The sequence below is a fragment of the Cavia porcellus genome, unplaced genomic scaffold (assembly GCF_034190915.1).
Source record: "Cavia porcellus strain 051 isolate PalLab524CR breed Dunkin Hartley unplaced genomic scaffold, mCavPor4.1 scaffold_24, whole genome shotgun sequence".
In the NCBI taxonomy this organism is placed as follows: domain Eukaryota; kingdom Metazoa; phylum Chordata; class Mammalia; order Rodentia; family Caviidae; genus Cavia; species Cavia porcellus.
In genome coordinates, this window is record NW_026947507.1 from 13,886,067 (window position 1) to 13,908,324 (window position 22,258).

General features: G+C 39.2%; 1 protein-coding gene across 2 annotated transcripts; it reads right to left on the reverse strand.

The window, feature by feature from the left end:
• Window positions 1-4,061: 4,061 nt before the first annotated feature.
• Ing2 (inhibitor of growth family member 2) lies at window positions 4,062-21,613 on the reverse strand. Of its 2 annotated transcripts, none has more exons than XM_003469111.5 (2): window positions 21,068-21,613; window positions 4,062-17,411 (listed from the first exon to the last, which is right to left on the reverse strand). In XM_003469111.5, the coding sequence occupies exons 1-2, from the start codon at window positions 21,237-21,239 to the stop codon at window positions 16,741-16,743; spliced, it is 843 nt and encodes a 280-aa protein (XP_003469159.2). In that variant the 5' UTR covers window positions 21,240-21,613; the 3' UTR covers window positions 4,062-16,740. The 2 variants fall into 2 exon arrangements, with proteins under 2 accessions (XP_003469159.2, XP_013007118.2); XM_013151664.3 differs by lacking the exon at window positions 21,068-21,613 and adding an exon at window positions 19,759-20,428.
• Window positions 21,614-22,258: the final 645 nt, after the last annotated feature.

The window sequence follows — 22,258 nt, forward strand, 5'->3', positions numbered from 1 at the left end:
CCCTGCAACTCCATGACCCTATGAGGCTTTGGGGAGGACGTCTAAACATAAACCATTACAGAATCATTTTCATCAGGTGGGTAAACATTCCAAACCTCTCAAGCAGATATATTTAATGATCTCTGAGCGGTGAGTCTCCGTGTCAAGTGCGGGTCCTTTGCAAGGACCCTGTGGTGACCTTGAAATTCTGTCTTGAGAATTTTAAATCCTGTGGGAACTTAGAATCTAAGAATCTGAACTTTCATGTGTTACTGAGTGGAGGCAGTGATTCAATCACTCCAAATTTAGGAAGGAAACACACTTTAGAGTGATGGGGGATACAGCATCCATCCTCTGTCACTGAGCACAGACCAAGATCAAGTCAATTCTTTATTCTGAGGGTCCTCAAACACATGCTTCAGATAGCTGATAGCATTTTTGAGATAAAGGAGTTAGTATTAAATTTACTATGTTAGTATTTGTGGTTTGCTGTAGGCCTAGTTCTAGAAAATCCAGACTTGTGTGGTTAAGTCACTTGGAATAGATGGTCCCCACTGAATCACTCTCCACCACATCTCCTTAATCCCCTAATGGTTTTAGTTGTTTGAAGTCCTTAACATAGGAAAATTTAAGAACTAGATAGCCAGGAAGTAAGTTAGAAACACAACATTTTAATAACTGCTTGGTAAAAACTGCCTTCACATTTGCTGGTTTCTCCTTAAAAGAGATGGAAGATTAGGAATGTTTTATCCAAAATGAAATCCAGTTTTGAAAGATACTTCTTGAATGTATGGATTACCTTGGAGTCATGTTCTGTTGGATGAGGTAAAATATGCTATTTGGATTAGAACAAGCTTGGTATGTTTCTTAGGGAAAATTCTACGCTACCTTTATCTCATCTACCGAGAGACCTTGACTTCCAGGACAAGCATGTGCAAGAGAAATCTGGTGAGAAAGTCACCTGGCTTCTTGTTCCCAGAGACCATTCCAGGATATGGTTTGCCACTTGGCTTTTGAGACTGCAATGCAAATGGGTTCCATCCTCCACCGAGCCAAATGAGATGGTATGAGGAGAATTTAAACAATGGAAAAGTTTTTTAGTTGCTCAATAACTATTCCTTGAAGGCTAATTATTAACTAAGCATGGAAGTTTGGAGAATGAATAAATAACGTATTTTCTCCACACTTAAGCTTGAGCTAATAAAGAAATCAGAAGCAAGGAATAAGCAAATGCAAATCAAAGTGCCAGTTTTCTTTTTAGTAAACTAAGAAAGAACATCCATATCTGTAACCATGCAGTTTTGCCACTCATTATTGACCTGGTTCTGGGTCGTTATCCAATGGCAGAGAGGACTGACAAGAAAATCTAAGAGATGAATTACGTATGCCTGGTTCCTTTCCCCAAATTCCTACCTATTCAACCTCTTTTCACCTCCTCTCATGACCTGCCATTCTATGGCTCTAACAGTACTACATAGTTACCCAGAAAGACCAATTTGGTACGTTCCAGGCTGCTCAAATTCTTCTGGCTCACCTAAAACTCATTTTCCCAAAACCAGCTAGGTTAGACTATCAGTCCTTGCTAATGATGTGAGATTACTTAAAAATGAATCTCAAGTTCATAGAAATATTATATCATGTGACAAAGAGAAGATTCAAATAAAAAAATTGAAACAATTCTTTAAAATCAAGGTGAACAGCACAGATGTATGCTGTTCTGTGTTGGACCTGTTGAAGAGGCTTTCCTTCTATTGTCCACATTTTCTCCCCTTCTGAAAGAGTCCATTGGCAAGGTGAGCATGGAGGCGCGTGCCTGTAATCCCCGTACTCAGGAGGTTGGAGCATCACTGTAAGTTTGAGGCCAGACTGGGCTACAAAGTGAGTTTAAGGCCAGCCTAAACTACATAGTGAAATCCTCTCTCAAAAGAAAAGATTCCTTTGGCTCTGAAGAGTCATTAGATGATGATCATGATAAGCTCCTATGGAATTGGCAGCAAAGCTGTGTATCGCAGTTTAAAAAACATCAAAAGGGGCATATAGGGGCACTTAAACTGTGATGGGAATTAGAAGGGAACTGGAGGCCTGTCAGAGAGCAAATGTATGACATGAACTGATACTGAGCCATCCACATGGAACCAGCTAGCACAAGTCAGATTGAGAAGGTGTGGATGATAGAGCTAAGAACTGGTGGTGTGGATTTGCAAGGTGTCACTAAAAGGATTGAGATCTCAGAAGAGTACGTGGAGCGCAATAAATGGCCCAGGCTGGACATCAGGCAATGCTCTCAGTTAAGGAACCAGTGAAAGAAGAAGAGTTAATGAAAATAAGAAAAAAGTAAATCAGAAAAGTAAAAAACAAGTGAGAAGATTACAGTTTCAATGGAAATAAAACAGAGTTCAGGGAAATGACAATATTGCCAAGTATAAAAAAAAAGTTAAAAAGAATGGGAGGCCATTTAGAAAGAAGTAACACTTACTAAGAATGCCTTAGCGCTGCCACTGCCACCACGAGGCCTTTTAAGATTTTAAACGTCAACCCATCCACCCGAAAAAAACTAGGAACTGAGCAGCTCAGGGAGCACTGAACAACATCTCCAGCCCTTCATTTCATCCTGAGACAGAGTCTCATGAAGTTACCCAAGATGGCTTTGAACTTGTGATACTCTTGCCTCAGTCACTCAGCTATCTAACATGCACTGTTATATTCTGCTAAGAATATCAACTTTTAACGAAGGCAAAATAATATGTTCTGCATCTCTTCCACTCCAATTTGTTGGTTATGGGTCTTTGTTACATGTTTACTGTAATAACTAATCTAGGAGTGCTAGTTTTTATTTCCCTAGCTCAAGGCATTCTTAAAATTTCAAGGTATCAAGAAAGGAATATCAAGAAAGGAAAGAAAAAAATATCCATATATGGACCCAAACAAGCAGAAAGTAAATTATCTGTGTAAATTTTGTCTAACCCAGTCCATGAGTGAACCAAAAATAACCCACTTTGATCTTTTGAAAAACTATCTTCACAGATTACAAGCAGAATCTTTACCTATGAGTAATTTTTAAAGTTCCATTAGATCTGCAAAAGCAAATGGGTTTGATTCTTAATGGTAATACCAATCAATTGATAATCATGTACTAAGACCAACTTTTGAGTAAGTAAAGAGTGCTATTAAGAAACCAGCTATGTCAGGGATGGGTGTCCAACTGGCTGTATTCTTGACAGATGTTTGCTGTTGCTCTGCCTCCTTTGCTTGACTTACAAAAGACCAATCCATCGGTATGCTTTTGGAATGTAGTGTTCTGAGTGTTTCTGTTAAGCTACCCGTAATGTTGCACATTTGCTCTTTGCCTTCAGCTTCTTTGATCTTCAGCTTCAGTTGGAGGTCACCACTCTGCGAGAGGAAGCATTTGTAAATTGATAGTCAGAGCCACAGAAGGTCCTCTGTATTTAAAACAGTACAGTTTTAATGTCTAGGTAACAAGGGGCAGGTGTCTATAATTTGGCACAGAAAATTAAGCTAATGAGATTATCGTTCTACTTTCCCTTCAGACAAGCAGTAACCTCTAGGCCCATGACTTAACCACTACAGAGTCTGACACAATTGTATCTGAAGTCATAGGAGAGCTCATGTAAAACTGCAGTGTGCCCCTTCTTCCTTTAACAGGACCAAAATTCCAGTAGACAATTATTATTTTGTGATGGCTGACAGTCCATTAAATTACTCTATGACAGGCTTATGCTATGTACTGTTCCTTGAAGAATTATGCATCAAGATTAATTTCTCATTTTCCCCTACTTAAAATCAAATTTTATTTTTTGCTTAGAAACTCAAAGTGATTTTGGGTTTTTCTCCATTTGAATTAAATGAATCAGCTTTTAAGCTTACACATAGAGTACCATAGTTAATGTTTTCGATGATGCTCTACATAAGACCCTTATCAAAATCATTCTGTGTTACTTAGCAATATGTACAAGAAGTATAGTCACTTAACATCTTTAGCCTAAGAAAACAGACATAGTAAGCAGAGATGATACGCTCAAAGACCAAAGATGCTGGACTGAATTAACAAAACTATGATAACATTCATTCAAAAAATATTTATTGAGAATATATTTCATGTCAGTGCTGTTTTAGGCACTTAAAATTCAACCGTGAAAAAATACACATTTCCTGCTCTCGAGGAGCTTACATTTTAATGGATGAAGACATTCAAATAATTAGAAGTTATAAAAAATAGTAAAAGGTAAAGGAATAAATAACACATCCTTGGAACACCTGTTTTCTTTGCGGATATTTCTTTTCCATTTACACCTTTTTGTACTATCTCAAATTATACAAATTCAGTATTTATTTGGATTAATATCACCTTTTGTGGATTAATAATGTTAGCTGCCTCCTCTGAGGCAGCTAAATTCAGACAGCTATTCTTTATTCTTTAGTAAGAGTTCACAGATCATAGTCTTCTTTAGAAAAACTAAATGGTTAGAATGCTGATGTACTGTAGAGCATAAGGTAAGTACTTGTGGCTACCTGACAGAGGGAACAGGTGAAACGGATGTGAGACAAGCGATGCAGGTGAGCAGGGCTGGGAGTCAGTGTCAGAGTCTGTGGCCAGACAGCACTTGTGCTCAGGAACAGCAAGTGTCCAAGGTGGCTGGATAGAATATGCAAAGGACACAAGAAGAAGGTAGAGCTCAGAGACTGGTCGCCTGAGGCCTTTCATGCACTTATTCTAGGATGGGAAGCCATTGGAAGACTTCAGCTAGAGGAAGCACTGAGTTAGCTGAATGTCTTCAGCTAATTTGTGGGTGATAAACATAAGGAGCAGAGGGGAATCAGGACAACTCATGACAACTCAGGACAGCACATGCTATGAGGACAGACCTCTCAGAGGCAACAGTAGTCCAGATGAGGCAAGCAGCAACCAAGAAGTAGGCTGCTGAATATATTTTGAAAGCCAAATTATACTTGCAAGCAAATTGTTAATCAATTTACTATTTTTACTATAAAAGTAAAAAGGAGTCAAAAGTGACCTCAAGATTTTTAGCATAAGAAACTCATTCTCATTTACCACAAAAAAAGAAGATAACAAAAGTATCAGTTTGTGGCAAAGAAGGACTATGAAAATTGGGAGTTAACATGTTAACTTTGAGATGTCCATTAGACATACAAGGAGAAATGCTAAGGGCATCTGAATATGTAAATCTGGATATGACGGCTGGGTGCCACTAGGCCCTTGGGAATCATCAGAGTTTGAAAGGTGTTTAACACCACCACGCAGGATGAAATTCCCCAGGGAATGTCTATAAAGGGTGAAGACTTCTGACAGCTTAGCCTAATATACTCCAGTACTTGAAGAAAAAGGGCAGTCAACAAAACACAATGAAAAGGAACAGTAACTTGGAAGAAACTCTAGTGTAGTTTGTACCCTGGAGGGGAAACGAAAGTGTTTTTTTAAAATTGATCTTCTGTCAAATGTTCACAGGAAGAGATAATGACAATCAAATTTGATAATATGAAAGCAGGTGGTACGCCAAAGACATTCCTTAAAGAATGGACAGAAAGAACCAGGTGAGGTGGAACACATTTGTAACCGCTGTACTGGGGAGGTTAAGGCAGGATTGCTGCAAGTTAGTGGTCAATCTGGGTTCCACAGTGAGTTCAAGGCCAGGCTGAACTACCTAGCAAGACCCTGTCTAAAGAGAGAGAAAGAGACAGAGATAGAGACAGAGATAGAGAGACAGAGAGGAGTGACAAAGATAAGCAGCCCTTCTGAGAAGTTTCATCATAGAGGTGAACACCCCCCCCCACACACACACACACAAAGAACACTAGTTACAGGATGTGGGGCTACTGTCATTTTCTTTTCTTGATTTTATGTTGGAAATGTAACATTACCTATACAATATAAAAGTCTAGTGGAAGGAGAAACCTCGATAATTCAGAGACAATAACTGATGAATGCAGTTTCTGTGTGCAAGTAAAAGAGTTGGCCTAAAAAAAATCAGTCACCCATCACAAAGGAAGGAAGGCAGTGGGAACCCGGTGCGGTGATGCACGCCTGTAACCCCAGAATGGAAGACAGGTGGAAATGACAGTGAAGAACTCTGATGAACTTGGTGTTGTTTTCAGTGAAAGAAATTGATTAAATTACTTTGGGAAGGAGAAGCACTGATAGTTGGAAGAAAGAAAAATTACAGTGATATCTGATAGTCAAAGAATGAATTGACTAAGAAAATGTAGGATGGTCAGGCAACTTTAAGGGCCTCCTTGAGGTCTGTCATGAATTGAGAAGTGCACCCGGCGTATTTTTATGTTGCTCTAGCCCCTGTCTAGAAGCCTGGCTGCAGCTGCTGAGTTGGATTTAAACAAGGTTGAGAAAGGAAAGGACTAAGGGAGTTGGAAATGTATACAAGCAAGGGATTGGCACAGCGGGGCTGTGAAATATGTACCAGGCAAAGAAGCAAAAGCCAATTGGAGAAGGTGAACAGGTGGAAAGTTTTAGGAGAAATATTTTTAGGAGTCTTGCTGGTCCAGGAGAACTTTCAGCCAGATTGGAGGAAGTGAGTTAGATCAATAAGAGGACTTGGTAAGACGGTAGATGCTTAAAATTGAAAATTCAATTTTGGGTGTTAGGTAAAGACTTTGGTAGCTGCATATCTAAGGTAACATTTGGAAGTGGATAGCCATATAGATGAGAATGCCAGGGCCAGACTGTTGAATAGACTATTTCTGTCAATGATTTCTAATGTTTTTGTTCTCATATGTGTCCCCTCTAATATATATATTGACCTTTAAAATGTTTCACATAAGCTTAAATGCAAAGAATATCATTTCTCCCATATTACCTATATTGCCATTTGAAAATATAAACATTAAAACTTCTATCTGAAATATATCATATAAATACTATGCCAGTTTTTAGCTTACTAACATTGCTTCCTCATTAAAATTCAATTTCCCTTCTGCTTTCCCTACATGATAGCATGCTAATAATATATTTCTAATTCTTAGTCAATTGACTCTTTATATATTTCTTTGCAACCAAATAACATGTGTACGTTATGCATTTTCTTTAGTCAAATTAGTATTAAAATAAAATCAGTGTTAAAGTCATTAGTTCACAATTAAAATGTTATATTGATAGTTATTTAAAAAAATATTTTGTCAAAACCATGACAAAGGTAAATTTTATGGTATCTTAAGAAAAGGTAGTTTCTCAGTTATCAGTGCTTAGAACTTTTTAAGATTTAAGGCTGGAGCTGGTGGCTCACTTGTAAACAAGTACTCAGCCATGTGTCAGGCCTGGGTTCAATTCTCAGCACCCAAAAACACCCTCAAAGCAAGCAAGAAAAAAAAACTTGAGGCAAATAAATGGGTTGTTATCTTATTTAACATGGTGTTCAGATCTATACTGAAGCAATGAGAGGAAAACTTTAGGATTTACCCTCCAGCAGTTTGCAAAACTTGAGGCAATGTATGATAGTATATGAGCTTTGTTTTTTTTTTTTTTTTAGAAAATGAGAAGATGGTTATGAAAAGCAAAATTCTCTCTGCACATCATCCTCATTTGGATGTGATATTTTATTCTCTTCAGAATAAAAATTAAACTATCCTCAAACTAACTTTCAACAAGCAAATGTGTAAAGACAGACAGGAAGCCTCTTATCTCTCAATATATACACAAATCAATGTATCAAATACTGCATTAACTTAAACTTTGAGTTCCAGGAATACTCACTTTAATTGTCCTTCCTAGTCATTGATTTTCCTAAAGTCTCAACTAGTTAAGAGGTAAAACAAATTAAAGGACAAATGTCCCATTGTCTCTAATCCATGCTACGAATAGCAAACCTGTAACCCCATCAGTGATATTACAGAAAGTATAGCTCTTAAGCAACAAGCTACCCCATTTTCCCAGAGATCTTTTTGCCTCATACACAATTCAGGCTTTAGGCTTGTAAATGGTATTTCTGTACTCAAAGAAATTTTTGACAGTGACACTGGTTTAGCAAATCTGACCTTCCAGTAAGTGCATTTCACAGAAACAAATTAATTACCCTAACATAATAATGTGAATCTCCAAGGAAAATAGCCTCACTCACCTTTACACCTTTCTAAAGCCAAAGGACACAATGGCACTGAATTCTAACCAACGTCAGTACCTGCTGGTAAATCAAGGCTGTTGCTTAGAGGTCACTATTCACAGCATTCAACTCATATGGTAATTACAAAATATGGCTCAAATTAAGATTATCATTATCATTTGCCTTTTGTAGTTCATGTTTTCCCAGAAATAGGCACAAGATTACCAGTGGTCCCTTGTGGAGTTTCTCAATCAATATTGTTGTCCATGTATATCTATGAAATATAGGTTACATCTACCAACTAAGAAGCTGAACAAATTATTTTCAAGATTGACCTAGTAGCACACACAATTCTTAAACAGTATTGTCATCTGTTGCATCCCACTGGTTTAGGAAAGCTTTCAGTGTATACGCTTCCTATTAAACACTTATGTCCCACTGAGTACAAATGCTTAACAAACACTAAGGTGCAGGTCCTTATTCCTCACTCATACCTTTAAACAATGGTTCAAATAGCATCAAGACTATAGTAAGAATGCAGAAAATGATGTGCTGTGGTGTAATTTCCCATACCCAATATAGTTAAATGTGATTCACCCTTTTGTGGAACAATGTAGTGCAACATTCTCACACCATCTGAAAGGACCCAACTTCCTCAAAATTTTAATAGCTAGGAGAGGGAGGGGCATCATTGGCATTGTTTCTCAGAACTTCTGTCTTCTGAGTCCTCAAGAGGAGGGATACAGTATGCACAGTATCCCAGCTTTGTTGGACATATTAGCACTACAAAGTACACGGAACACTGGAAAACTGTGGTAAACTCTGGTTTAGGGCATAATCTCACCCCCAAACCAACACTCTTCTCATTCTGTGTGACATGCTTTTACAAGTTATTATTTCATATTCTACTTAAATTATTTTTGAAATGTCATAAGTCATAATGAAGCAGTTCATGTGGGAAAATATGTCAAGGAAACAAATGACACTCAGTTTACACTTTGGGATTTTTTTTTTTGTCTTTTTTTTTTTTTTTAATCGGTACTAGGGATCGAACTCACGACTGCCTGCTTGCAAGGCAGGTGCTTATGCCACTGAGCTAAATCCCCAGCCCCTACTTTGGGATTATTTACAATTGACTGTGCATAGTAAAATCCCCTTTCATGGCATAGTATTTATTTTCCTTGCCTCCTTGGTAAGACATACCTTGGTGGAACATAACAAGTAAACCAAAATGCAGCTGTCTGATAAAAACAAAATAAAACATTCAGTCATGTATCTTAATTCTACATATAAACTCGTATTAATACCTACCTTTAGCTACTATGTGCAATTCACTGGATTAGCCACTTGTTGAGATAGTTAACCCAGTACTACAAACTTGCTCCCATATAAAGCCCATACAAAAGTGCTTTACTGAAGTCCTAAACTCATTTTTGTTAACTTAAAAGGATGAAGTCTTGAGATTTTTAAATGGCATGAAAGTAACATAAACTTCTTTTTAATCCCTCAATTCAGACAAAGTATTTCATCTACTACTAGAAAGAGAAAATTACAGATGATTTTTAACATTGTGAAGACAGAAAGAAAATACTTGAATACCTCTTTTTCTCTCTTAATTACCATAGGAAAGTCTTATTTTTCACTGTGCAATTAGAAATGTGTTGAATGTCACTTCTATTACATGACACCTTTAGTTAGAATCATCCCAAAGTAACACTAAGCTAATACAGATGTAGAAAATACTCCATGCAATACTCAAATATAGCACCATAAATTAAAGCCAAAACTATGCCAAAGTTATTACTGTCAAAATTAAAGAACTCTTTAGTCACTACTTTGCTTCAGTGCTTCATAATTATTATTTTGTGAGAATTTGTTACAATTTGATAAAAAATGAACCTTTGTGAACCCCCTCAAAAAGAAAAGACCCACAAAAGATCATAGAAGTTTCTGATCTTTAGGGGAGATTACCGTCTCAGGAAGGTAACAAAAAAAGCAATAATTAAGTCTATTTTAAAGGCTTGGAAATGCTATAAGCTACCATTTTACATTCTTAATAAAGCATGATTTTTTTGAACCAAAACTATTTCTTTCCACTGAGGGCAAGATTCTGTGTTTCTAACCCAAAACCTGAACACCTGTAGAGAAAACCAGCCAGCTGCTCTAACACCTGTGCTTCTACGTGTACAGTTGCTAAGATTAGTGTGCTATATAAATAAGTTAAGGCCTCTGGTCAAAGTAATTAGATTTTGCTGCATGAAGTGAGTATAGATTTTCTAATACTGCTATCTGAACACAGAATAGGGAAGGAAAAAAGGAAAGAGAGTAAATAAGAAAAAAAATTCACGTATTTACAAAAACAAATACATTTACCTAGATCCTCTCTTAAGATCTAATTTTTTGTTAAGTTAAATACAAATGCAATCAAATTCTTTTCCAACACACAATAAACTAAAGAAGAATACAAGCTACTAACCACTTTTAGAAGAACAAAAAAAAATATTAAAAGCAGCTACGTTTATTTCAAAAAGCAGCCTGAGGGAAATGTTTCTCCATGCTGGAGCAAGACTAAAGGGTATCACTGTTGATAACATATGGTGGCATATGGGTAAAAACAGTATTTGTTTATATGTTACTGTATGTCCAAAAGGATTTAAAGACCTATGAAGGCAGGGTAACTTTTACCAACATACTTACGAGCTCGACATAGTGTTTATAGACACACAACTCCAAAATACCAAGTGCTATACTAAAAATCTCATTCCTTCAGGGTTTACAGCAGATATGGACACATCAATTCATTAAAAAATTGAAAATTTTGCTTTTATAATGAAGACAGCTAAATTGAGAACCCACTAGCCAGTGAGTAACTGAAAAAGTTATGTGGGTAACAGGATTTTCTTCAGGTTTGGAATACTGGACCTAAAAGACGGGATAGAAGGCTGGCCTGGGAAATCTTACATGGCGAAGAGAAACATTGAGGGGCTTTTGTTGTTGTTTTTAATTCCTCAGATCAGAAAATAGACAAGACTAGAAATTCTTGTCCTGTCAGATGTCAATTACTGTAATACTGATAAATATAATGCTGGTTAGTTCCTTATGGGGTTTACAGAAATACTGCTTAAGAGACAACATCCATTTGCATGTAGCTAGGTATCTTTTAATTAAGAAACATTACTATTTTTGCTTTATATTGGCAGAAAACTGGAGTGGTTAACCTTCTCTTACTTTATTTCCCAGAGCAGGATAGTAAGGAAGTATTTGAAATGTCTGAATTTCTTTGAGCCTGAGGCGAAAGGATTGCCAGAGGCCAGCCAGGACTACATAGTGGGACCTTGTCTCAAAACAGCAAAATAAATAGTAAATAAATAAATAAATAAATAAAGGACGTTCTCTTTAAATCTATTTGATTACTTCGGTGTTTGTCTTTTACCTCTACATAATATTAGTTACTAAGCACACCTAATAAACAGGAAGTAGACTGGGCTCAGTTTTACAATTACACAGCTAATATTTAAGGTAATGGTTAGTTCATAGAAAGTGATACCAATTTTCCACCTGCAAAGTGCTATGCTTCCTTTTCAAAATAAATTTACATTAAAAAGTCAATTTCGAAAGCACTACATACTATTTTTAAATATTACAATGCACAGAAATGGCCAAATGCATTGAAATCCTTCTACAGTCTAAAGTTTAGAAAATTCTACATCAGTAGTTACCACCTAGATAAACTAAAAACCATTATTTGAAAGTTACTCAGGTAGTAAGTATGTGACCATGAGGCTCAGGCTAATGTCCAGGGACATGAATAATAGCCATGGTTAATATAACCATATATTAAGTCACTTATTTTCCACATGAACAAACTGCAGGGCAAGGACATGACCTGACCAAACCCATGGACACAGAACTCTGGAATCCTGGTTTAGAGCACTTCCCTATATTAACAGTGTTTGTAGCTTCTTTGATGTATATGAGTTAGGAAATCATAGTAAAGGCAATTCCCAAATAACATACTGTCCTTAAAATATGTCTTAAACCACATCAAACCATAAATGCATGGTTCAGCAAGAACAGAACAGCTGATGAGCTTATTTATACCACTTGCTCCTTGAAGACTTGCTCTTATCCATTCTAGGTAGGGTGACAGAGCCCTGATATGAAGCCACCTGCTAGGCACACAAAGACCAAAACAGCTGGGTGAAGTGGTCCACACCCATAATCCCAGCAGAAGGCTGAGGCAGGAGGATCACTGCAAGTTTAAGGCCAGACTGGGAAACACAGTGAGTTTAAGGCCAACTTGGACTAAATAGTGAGACCTTACTCAAAAAATAAACAAATGGAACCAGAAGATGTAATCTGTTATACGCTTGGGAAATTTTGAATACTTAGGTTCCTTTCTCACCTGCATATAGACAGTAGACTGAGGTCACCAGTTCATTTGAAGTTATGACTACAATCTTCAGCTCTCCCATAGTTCCAACTGGCATCTATTTGCTATGCATTTTCCTATTTTTGTGATATTCCACATATTCCTCTAATTCCTAGATTTCTAATGTTTCTTTTTCCCTTAGCTTGTAACTGAGAAACTGGAAGATATTTCAAGACTATGATCTCATTTTATCAGTACCAAATTTCGCAAGCTATGTGCATTTACTGTTATGAACTCCAACAATCTAAACATCATTAGATTACCAAAAAAACAAAAAACCCTTGAGTTACTGCTTTGTCCCTAATACCTAGAAGAATGCTTTGCAAATGTGACTGTTTGAATAAGTGAATAAAGACACTGCAGCAACCTTTTACATCAAAGCTTCAGTATCTTTACAGTTGTTGCTATCACTGCTTCAATTCCCTTCTTCTCTCCAACTAGACTTTCATTTCCGAAATTGGACCTTATTAAGCCTAACCATCTAATGGACAATTCTCAGCACTCATCTTACTTGAATAGTGCTTGAATGTCTCCCTTCTCGAAACACTTTCATCTCCTTGTTTCCTTTGTATCATTTTTCTAGTTTATTTCATTGACAGTTCTCAGAAGGCATTTTTGCTGGTTCCTCCCTACTTTAGATGTCAAGAGTACTTTAGGCCCATTCCTCCCTCTTTTGGATCTATTTGTTTGCTACTCAACATGTGGATCTCAAAACATCAGCATCACTAATGAGCTTATTGGAAATACAGACTCTCAGGCCCTATACCAGATCTGCTGATTTGAAATTTGCAATTTAAAAAACTGAGGCAACTCAGGTACATAAAAACTTGAGAAGCACTAATTCAGTCACCTGTTCAAACTCCATTCATAGACTGACTTCCCAAATTTGTACCTCCTGTCTCCCGTTTCTCAATGTGTCATACACAGGACTTGCTTGCTCAGTTCCTAAGTATCAGAGAAGAACCTCAAATCTATGTGCAATCTTAATTTTTCTCCCTCAGACCCAAAACTTAAGAATCGTTCTTGTCATTACCTCACTTTCCAATTCCTGGACCAAAGGTCTACTGGCTGTCTTTATTAAGACCTAGACAAATACTACTAGGTATCATTTCCATTATCAGGACCTTGTCCTAAGCCACCAGCATTTATACAGAATTCTGAGTCTCCCAAATTTCCTGGTTTTCAGCTATTCTGCATACAATAAACTTTGTACATGGTATACAGAATGACCTTTAAATGTTAATCAGACTTCAGCCAATAACCTTTAATGAGGCTGCCAAATTTCCCAGTGTGGCACTCAAGAATTCTCTACTTCCAAGCCCCTTTCACATTGTGTTCTAATGTTGTGCTGACAAGCTTCCTCTCCTCCTCCCAAATTTATCTGCCTCACTTTCTTGTTATCAGCCCTGATTACCACCTCAGAGTTTCGTTAATCACTGTAATTAACACTCATCCCCCCTTTCAACTTTCCATTTACCCTAGCTTACTTTTATTTTTACACTTACATAGTTTATCTGACATACATATCTCATATCCCACTAGGATGTATGGTCCAGCAGGGGCTTTTTCTTTCACAAAAGCATAATGCTTTCAACATACTTTGTGCCTGGTACACAAAAGCACTAAAGTGGGCAAGATATAATCTCCTGTACACATCAGTATTCATATGTGTTTTAAAGCTGCACAAATCTGACTTTTTCCTTTCTGGGGTTGTATTTTGAGATAGGATCTTCTTTTATAGTCCAGAATGGCCTTGAGCTCATTATACAGTCCAGACTAATTCTCCTGCCTCAGTCTCCCAAGTGCTGGGATTACAGTCATGTGCCACCATACCTGGCAGAGCTGTACAAATCTGGACATAGACAATCCACTAGTAGTTGATGCAGAGGCTTTCAATAGGCTGGTCTTTTCAACTATTTAGAAGACTTTCAATAGCTGATGCAAAGACTTTCTATTTTCAAAACTGGGCAGTGGTTCCAAAACTGTACATTAGCAAGAGGATCTTTAAAAAATTCTAATGCTTAAGCTCATTCCAAATGAGTTAGGTAACAGTCACTGGCATTGGAACTTAGGTATCAAGTGTTTTTTGAGGCTCTCAAGGTAATGCCAATGTGAGACAAGTTTGGGAAACACTGGTATATAATTTGAGTTGGTAACTATGACATGAAATAGAACATGAACTCTCGAATGTCTAATAAAAGAAATCTTAGTCATGTTACATAAACCTAGGAATTCTATTTTCCATGGGGTATAGAAAACAAAAAGAAATTCATAAAAACAACAGTGCTTCAAACATGAAGTCTTAAAGAGAGCATCTCTTTCAGGATTTTCTAGGTTTATTTTCTTGTCTAAGTCAATCCAAACTTGGGCACTTCTATTAGGAAGTTTACTTTCTTCCCCCTCAGAATGCTGAGGCAATTTATATAGAAAATGTAGCAACTTCTACATAAGTCATATCTGAAGGCTTTTGGGGCTCTGCTCAAATTAGTGTTTTCAATAGTATCAGTTAAATGGTGTCAGCTCCATTCTGTTAACATCACCATAATTACTTAAAACAAAATGCTATAGTCTCAAGAAACGTTTCTTTAAAACTCAACAAAATTATAGTAAATTATTACTCATGCTAAAATTTCTTAAGAAGTAATATAATCAACTGACTCTAGTAATCAATTAAAATACCCTTAGGACAGAACCTAGTCAAGTACTGTGCATATATCCATCTCTAAACTCATCTTTAAACCGTCTTATATCTCACAATGGGGGAAACACTAATGAAAGAGAAAAACAGTCATTTAATTATTAAAATCCTTCAATACTATGCAAAGACTATAGATTTCAAAAGAACTTTGGAGATATATAAGCCAATTCATTTTATAGGAGAATGACCTGGCACTCAGACAAGGTGAAATGTCATGCCTGAAAGTCACACAGGAGAGCCAGAAGAAAAAAATAAAAAACAACTTTTTTCCCACACAAGTAGACAGTATTTTTCAAATGTTAAAAAGAATCAAGATCATCAGAGTAGGAGGAAATGAATAAAAAGTGTCAGGTACACACAGATTTAAAGGACTAATTTGCTGGTTCTCCAAAGCCAGAAATTGCTCCACTCTTATGAACATATATCCATCAAGATGCTTACCCTTAAAATATTAGAATCTTGGAAAACTCAATTTATAAATACATTATTCACTGCTATAATGAAATGAGTTCATTAAACGTGAAAACATCAAACAGCACCAATACCAGAAAGTTTAAGAAGGTAAATATACTATTATTTAAAATAATGTGTAATCACTGATCAGGACAGAAATGAACTATATCTCCTAGCAAAACTATTTAAAATAACTGTTTGACCTAAAGGCAATATTTTAAAGACTAGTATATGTCCTTTTTCCACTGAGAGGCCTGCAGCTAAGCATCCCAGCAGTGAGCCACATTGAAAATATTAAGATGCATTTTAAAAATTGATCAACCTTGAACCATGATACTATATAACCTAATTTTGCCAATGTAAATCAATGGCATTTTTGGTATCCTAACTACCCTTACTTGTCCCAATTAAAACACAAAGCAACTCCCTTAATAAACACTAGATTAAATGTATCTATTTTCAAGAAGCAGCAAAGCATTTACAAATGAGCTACAGACCACGTATCAAAATGCTACCGAGGAAAATACAGCAGCAAACACTCTAGTAAGAGCACGTTATTCCACATGGAATCCCAAATAATTCTTATCTCCAGTTTCTCAAATTTTTAGAAGACTAGAGATTAACAAGTATAGATATAAAAGGGGCTAGGGAAAAAGAAGCTTTAAATAGAATAGTGGCCATATTTTAAATTACCCAAGATAACTTGATGTTTAGAGAGATCCAAGTACATCTAAGTTTTTATGCTCATAGACAAAAATACTAGAGAAATTTTTGTGTTTACCCAAAAAGTAGTATCAGAATTTTAAGTAAAAATGAAATAGGAACGGTTTGTTAAGTTTTTATAATGTTCACACCACTCTCTCCCTGTTCCCTGCTCCTTTCAACAGGTGATCTGAAGACTACCTGGTTTAAAACATTTGGTAATTCAGTGCAGAAAAGTAAGGTCACAGACAAAGAACAACAACTTTTAATACATCATCAATACTAATGATTAAAAATTATTGCATAGTCTTATGCATTTATCCTAAAACATTTTCTGAAAGTAAACGAATTATATAAAAGACAACCCTTTAAAATATGGATGGCCTTTACTACCTCGATCTTCTCTCTTTTTTTGCCTTTTCAGTACTTTTGTCCATTGTTTTCTCATTATCTCCCCTGCATTTTGGGCAATACCACTTCCCCTTTGGTTTATATGTAAGTGAAACACATGAAAAGTGAAACCATTCAATTGGACACTGTTCATTGTCACATCCTATCATTTCCCCGTAAGACACTTGGTTACATAAACAGTACGTGGGTTCATTGGGATCTATTGTAAACTCAACAGGTGAAGCTTCTCTTTCTTGTTTGGCCTTAGAGCGTTTCTTTTTCTTGGCTGACTTAGATTTCTTTTCTTTAGGTGGCTGATCATCACAGTCTTCAATCCCATTTGTCATGTGACATAAATCACGGCTTTCACTGGTTCGCTGTCGGCGGGGTCTTCTCGAAGATCTTTCTGGTTGGGTAGAATCTAGCTTTGCCTTATCTGAGGCTCGTTCACTTTCAGCAGGATCTTGGAGACACTGTGAATGCAACTCCATTTGTCTTGCTCGATTTTCTACCAGTTCGAGCATCTGTGTGACAATCTGAATTTTTTCATCTCCTAATTCTTGACTATTTATCAGTGCTCTCTGGAGATGCTGCTGTAGGCGTTTTTTCTGGTTTGAATCATCTTCTTTCTTATATTTTTCATAGACATCATCAATTTCCTTTAATGTTTCTAAAAAAGGAAAAGAAAAATGAAAACATTTTGTGCATTAGCACATACAAGATTTTTAAGTTAGAACTATCCCAAAGCTTGAAATCACACTCCTTCCGTATGTACACATTAAAAATATTTTTAAAAAAGATCATGGATCGAGAGTTATGATACCTTTTCACATCATAGCCTTTGACATGTTGTTTTTTTTCTGAAGTCACTCTTAAGCTAACATCAGTAACTTAGTTTTAATGTTTCTTTTTAGTATCATATGAGAAATTTTGAAAATCAAACTTTTTCCAGAATAGGTCCATTGTTTCTGGTATCAACTGACAAGGCCACCACAAAATTACACTAAAGTCAGCACTGGATAATTCTGCCTCTGTAGATAATTCAGCAGTTGGTTCCAACCTTTCACAATTGTTTATTTAGTTGAATAGAAAGTGGGATACTTATTTGAATCAAATAAAAATGGCTGAGTCACTAGAAGGAATACAAAAATCTAAAAATATAGTTTCAGAGGTTCCCAAAAATTTACTCAAGATTTTTTAAAAAATTAAAATCTGTTCTATTTTTTGTAAGGTATGGCGGTATCTGAAAGAATTCAGTCCTACTAGTGGTGGAAAAATAATCAACTCAAATCTATTACACCATATGGCATATCATTATTTTATACTGTAATATTACTGCATGCCATATTATTGTTTTATATCTCAGCATTATTCTAAAGAACAGAAATGTTAAGTGAAATTTATACATTGGAACTATCTCCAAGTAAAGTAACATAAAGCAAATATTCAACACAGATTCACTCCTCTCTAAAATTGCAGGTATTCCCCTTTATTTTAAACAACTGCTTAACCTAGCATACATGACAAAGTGCCACCTCAGATGAGGTATGCATATTTGCAAATAATATTTTTGAACTAAGTTCATATTTATCCCATTTCCTCAGCAAGGCAAGTAGATTTCCTGAGAACCTAATTTTCCTACAGGAAAAGTAAGGAAATTAGATATTTTCCTGTTAGACACAAAAATACTTTTAGAGGATTAAAAATAAGTCATTCAAATATTCCATATCCATTCAAATATTCCATATAATTGGTTAATTATATATCACACTTGCACACTGATACTGTATATGAAATAAAATGTCACATTTTAAAGACATCACAATTATAAAAAGGAAATTAACATTTATTCAGCCTCCTCTATGTAGTAAATTTTTCAGTTAATTATAGCAAACTCACAAGGAAGTGATCACTTATACATATTAAGAAAATAAAATTCAAGAGGTAAAACCCTCAGTCTTTAACACTACTAGATTTGTACATCTGATCTTACAATTTAAGCCCTTTCTGTATAAAAAGCACTTTATCAGGTTTTAGTTTAAAGGTTCACTTGTGAAATTATGAATAAGAACTCTAGAGTAAAACTAAATTAATCTACTAATCACATGCCATAATAATTATATAGAATTTAAATTTTTTCTCTATTTGATGTTCTTCTGATAGTGTCTCAAATAGGGAGAAATTTATTCCATTGCCTATAGTGATTTATATCACTCTAACACTGCTTTAAGCATTAGATCCCAAATCAGAAAATACTTAAGAGTTATTGAAAAAAGTCAAATCTGAACTAGTAACACAAAATTATATAAAGCTAATAAACACAACTGCAGAAGCTGAACTTAGTAACCACATGCATAAAATGAAAACTAGATCACTGTTTAGTATAAATCTTGAAACTAATCACAACATTAAGAGCTAAGGATTTTTAGGTACTTCCTCATCTTGTAAAACCTACTAATGTTACCAAAGCAACTCAGAACAATTTTAGATGATCAGAAAGCATATTTCCCTGTCAACAAATTAAAATCTAAAGCAGAGTAACTTTTCTGAAGGCACACATGTGCCTTCTAAGAAATATAAAAATGTGTACGTTTTACAAACATCAGCATTACCCGATAAACTAAAAATATTTAATATGTATCATTTTAGGTTACCATTCATGTATGTGTTCCGTAACTGCAGAAAATGTCACCAGGCAGATCACATTTTAAAAACCCAAAGGAAGGATAGAAAGAGGAAAGGAATGAAAAGTTTTCATATTCTGAAAACAAGGTTATGTTCTTGAAATAGTTGGCTTTAGAACAAAATATTCTCCAACCAATTAACAAGTTAAACATTGCAAATTTTAATTTATCTATTTTTTGCTTTACATATTCTGGGCCTTGGGCAGTGACTGGCATACAGTAAGCAATCAGTAAACAGTAAAACTATGAAGATTAGTTTTATCACTCATAAGGGTCCAGAAAACAAATTTAGATTCACAAAGAGACACACAAGAGAGCCAATATGAAACGGACCAGAAAACATCACCGTAGAAGTAGATTCCTTAAGTTTCAAAATTGGCATGTCCAGAAAAAGACAGCGAATCCAAGAAGCTCTTTTTAATGTCCGTATGGCAATCTCCACATTAGGTCTAAATTCTGCTCCTTGATTTAGTTATTAAATGCAAAACGTGACACTTAAACTTCTCCCCTCCTAGCAGCAAGTATAAGGTGGACAAGTGACCTTCCCTCAGACAAAAATTCCCCGTCCTGGCTTCTTCGCCCACAAAGGCTTATTCTGGGTTCAGTCTTCCAACCTGGTGGAAGATGAATCCAGGGGTAAAGGGACGCCAGGCGGTTGCCCAGTCAACCAACCCACTTCCTCCTAGGACCCGGAAGTGACACAAGGCCAGGAGTCTGACGGAGAGGCTGGGTCAGCAACTGCCCCCCGCCCCGTCTTGATTCATTGAGTGGGAAAGAGTCGAAACATCACAAGTACAGTACACTGTAGACTCCGCCACTGATTCTGCTACAGCCCAACCCGCGCCCCCGATCGGGCGAGCTCCCTCCTAGTCGTCCTGCGCGACCCGCCCAAGCCGCTCCAGCAAGCGACCAGCCATCTTCGGAGCCCGCGGGAGCGCGCGCTCGCGCCCCGCCCACGTTACGTCACGCCGAGGCCCCGCCCAGGGACAGGCCCTCCCCGCCACACACCCCCTCTCCACCTCTCGCCGCGGGGGACCCCTCCCCTTTCATTACTCTGCCCAGGGAGCCAGGGAAAAGGCCGAGGCCCCTCGGGACCCCCGAACTTTCCTGGGGTGGGAAAGGGGAACTGGCTGTTCCACTCTGGAGCCCGGCCGCGCCGAGAGCCGCGCGGAGAGCACAGGACCTCTCCTCTCCTCTCCGGATCCACCTCCCGCCCCCTTCCCCGCACGTTCCAAAGCATCTGCCCTCAGGGTGGCGCCGGGGGTAGCGGACAGCCGGCCCCTCAGACCTGCGGAACCCGCACGCTCGCTCGCCGGGCTGGCGGGAGCACGGTGCGGGGCCGGCGAGCGCCGGAACAAATGCTCGCTTAAAATGGCTGATTCCCTTCCGCAGCAGCTGCCGCCGCTGGATCTGCGGCGGGGCTCCGGGCGGCGCCCGCCCCCACCCGAGACCCCCCAGAAGTCTCCGCCGTGCCGGGCTAGGGAGGGCCGCGGCGCGGTCTCCGCTCCTCTTCGCCGTCCCCGCTGCGGTGGCCGGGGTGCGCCGGGGGACTGTCACGGGCACGGAAAGTGGAGCTTCCCGGGCAGGCTCCGAGGCTGGCGGATCCGCGAGGGGGACGCGCGCGGGCAGCCCGCCACCCTACCTTGGTACTTGTTGTCCAGCTCTCGCAGCACGGACACGTTCCTCTGCATGTCGTGAGGCAGCGACTCCACACACTCGAGATAGTCCTGCACGTAGCAGGTGAGAAGCCGGCTCCGGTCGCCCGTCAGCAGCGCGGCCGACGAGTACAGTTGCTGCTGCTGTTGCCCTAACATCCTGCCGTCGCCGCCGCCTCCGCATCCAGCAGCCACGCATGCAACAACCGCGGCCGCCGCCGCGGGGACACCGGCAGCCGCTCGGGAAGGCGCCGCCGAGCCCCGATCTCCACTCCCCCCCCCAAAACAACCCTCACTCCCCGCCCCCGCGGTTACAAGCCTAGGGGCGGGGCGAGATCAGGGCTCCCTCCGACTCCTCTCCCTCCTCAGAACTAGAGCAGCGGGGATCCCCCTGCCGAGCCGGCTCTGGGAACTCAGGCGTTGACACTTCCTGCCCCCGCGGGGTTCCCAGATGCTACCAGAGCCGTCTGGTGGCGCCGATCCCCATGACAAGACCCTCGATGCCTCTTTGGCCAGTCGCTCTCGGTGTCTGCCGAAGAGTCTCTCACTGGACTGTCCCCGCCCCTTCGGCTGCGGCCGCGTCTGCGCCTGCGTAAAGCTCACTCCTAATAAGGCCCGGGCCCCGCCCCTACCGCGGGACAGAAGGGTTCGCATTCTCCCGCCTTCCCTCCGCCACCCGGGTGATTGGTCGGTCGGCGCTCGGTTGGGGGGAGGGTGCGGAGGGCAGCTAAACGGCAGGCTGCGCCCCGCCCCTCCTTAAAGGGGAAGCGCGGCCGAACAGCCTCTGCCAAGTGTCTGAATGGGACCTGAGTAGGAAACTGGCGGATTTCCTGCTTCTGCCCTTCACACTGGGAGGGGGGACCTTGTCCCAGCTCACTCGGCCAGGGGTTACCACTTTTTCTCCGTATGGCGGATCAAGTGCGGCCCCTCGCGTTCCTTAAAAGGAGAAGCGGGCTGCCACTTTTGGCCACAGGCGAGGAGTGTGGCCCGAGGGAACTACGCGGCCCGGGGTGGTGCGGCGGCTCCCGGCATGCGCCGCGCCGTGTTCCCGCCGAGCCGCCGCCTCGGCGCAGCTTCCCGCCGCTGCCCTCCGGCGCCGCAGCACCGAGCGGCCGAGGAGGCAGGCGGCGCCCCTTCCCCGCGCTTTCTCTTTTGGTCGCCCAGCGCTTTAAGTCGGC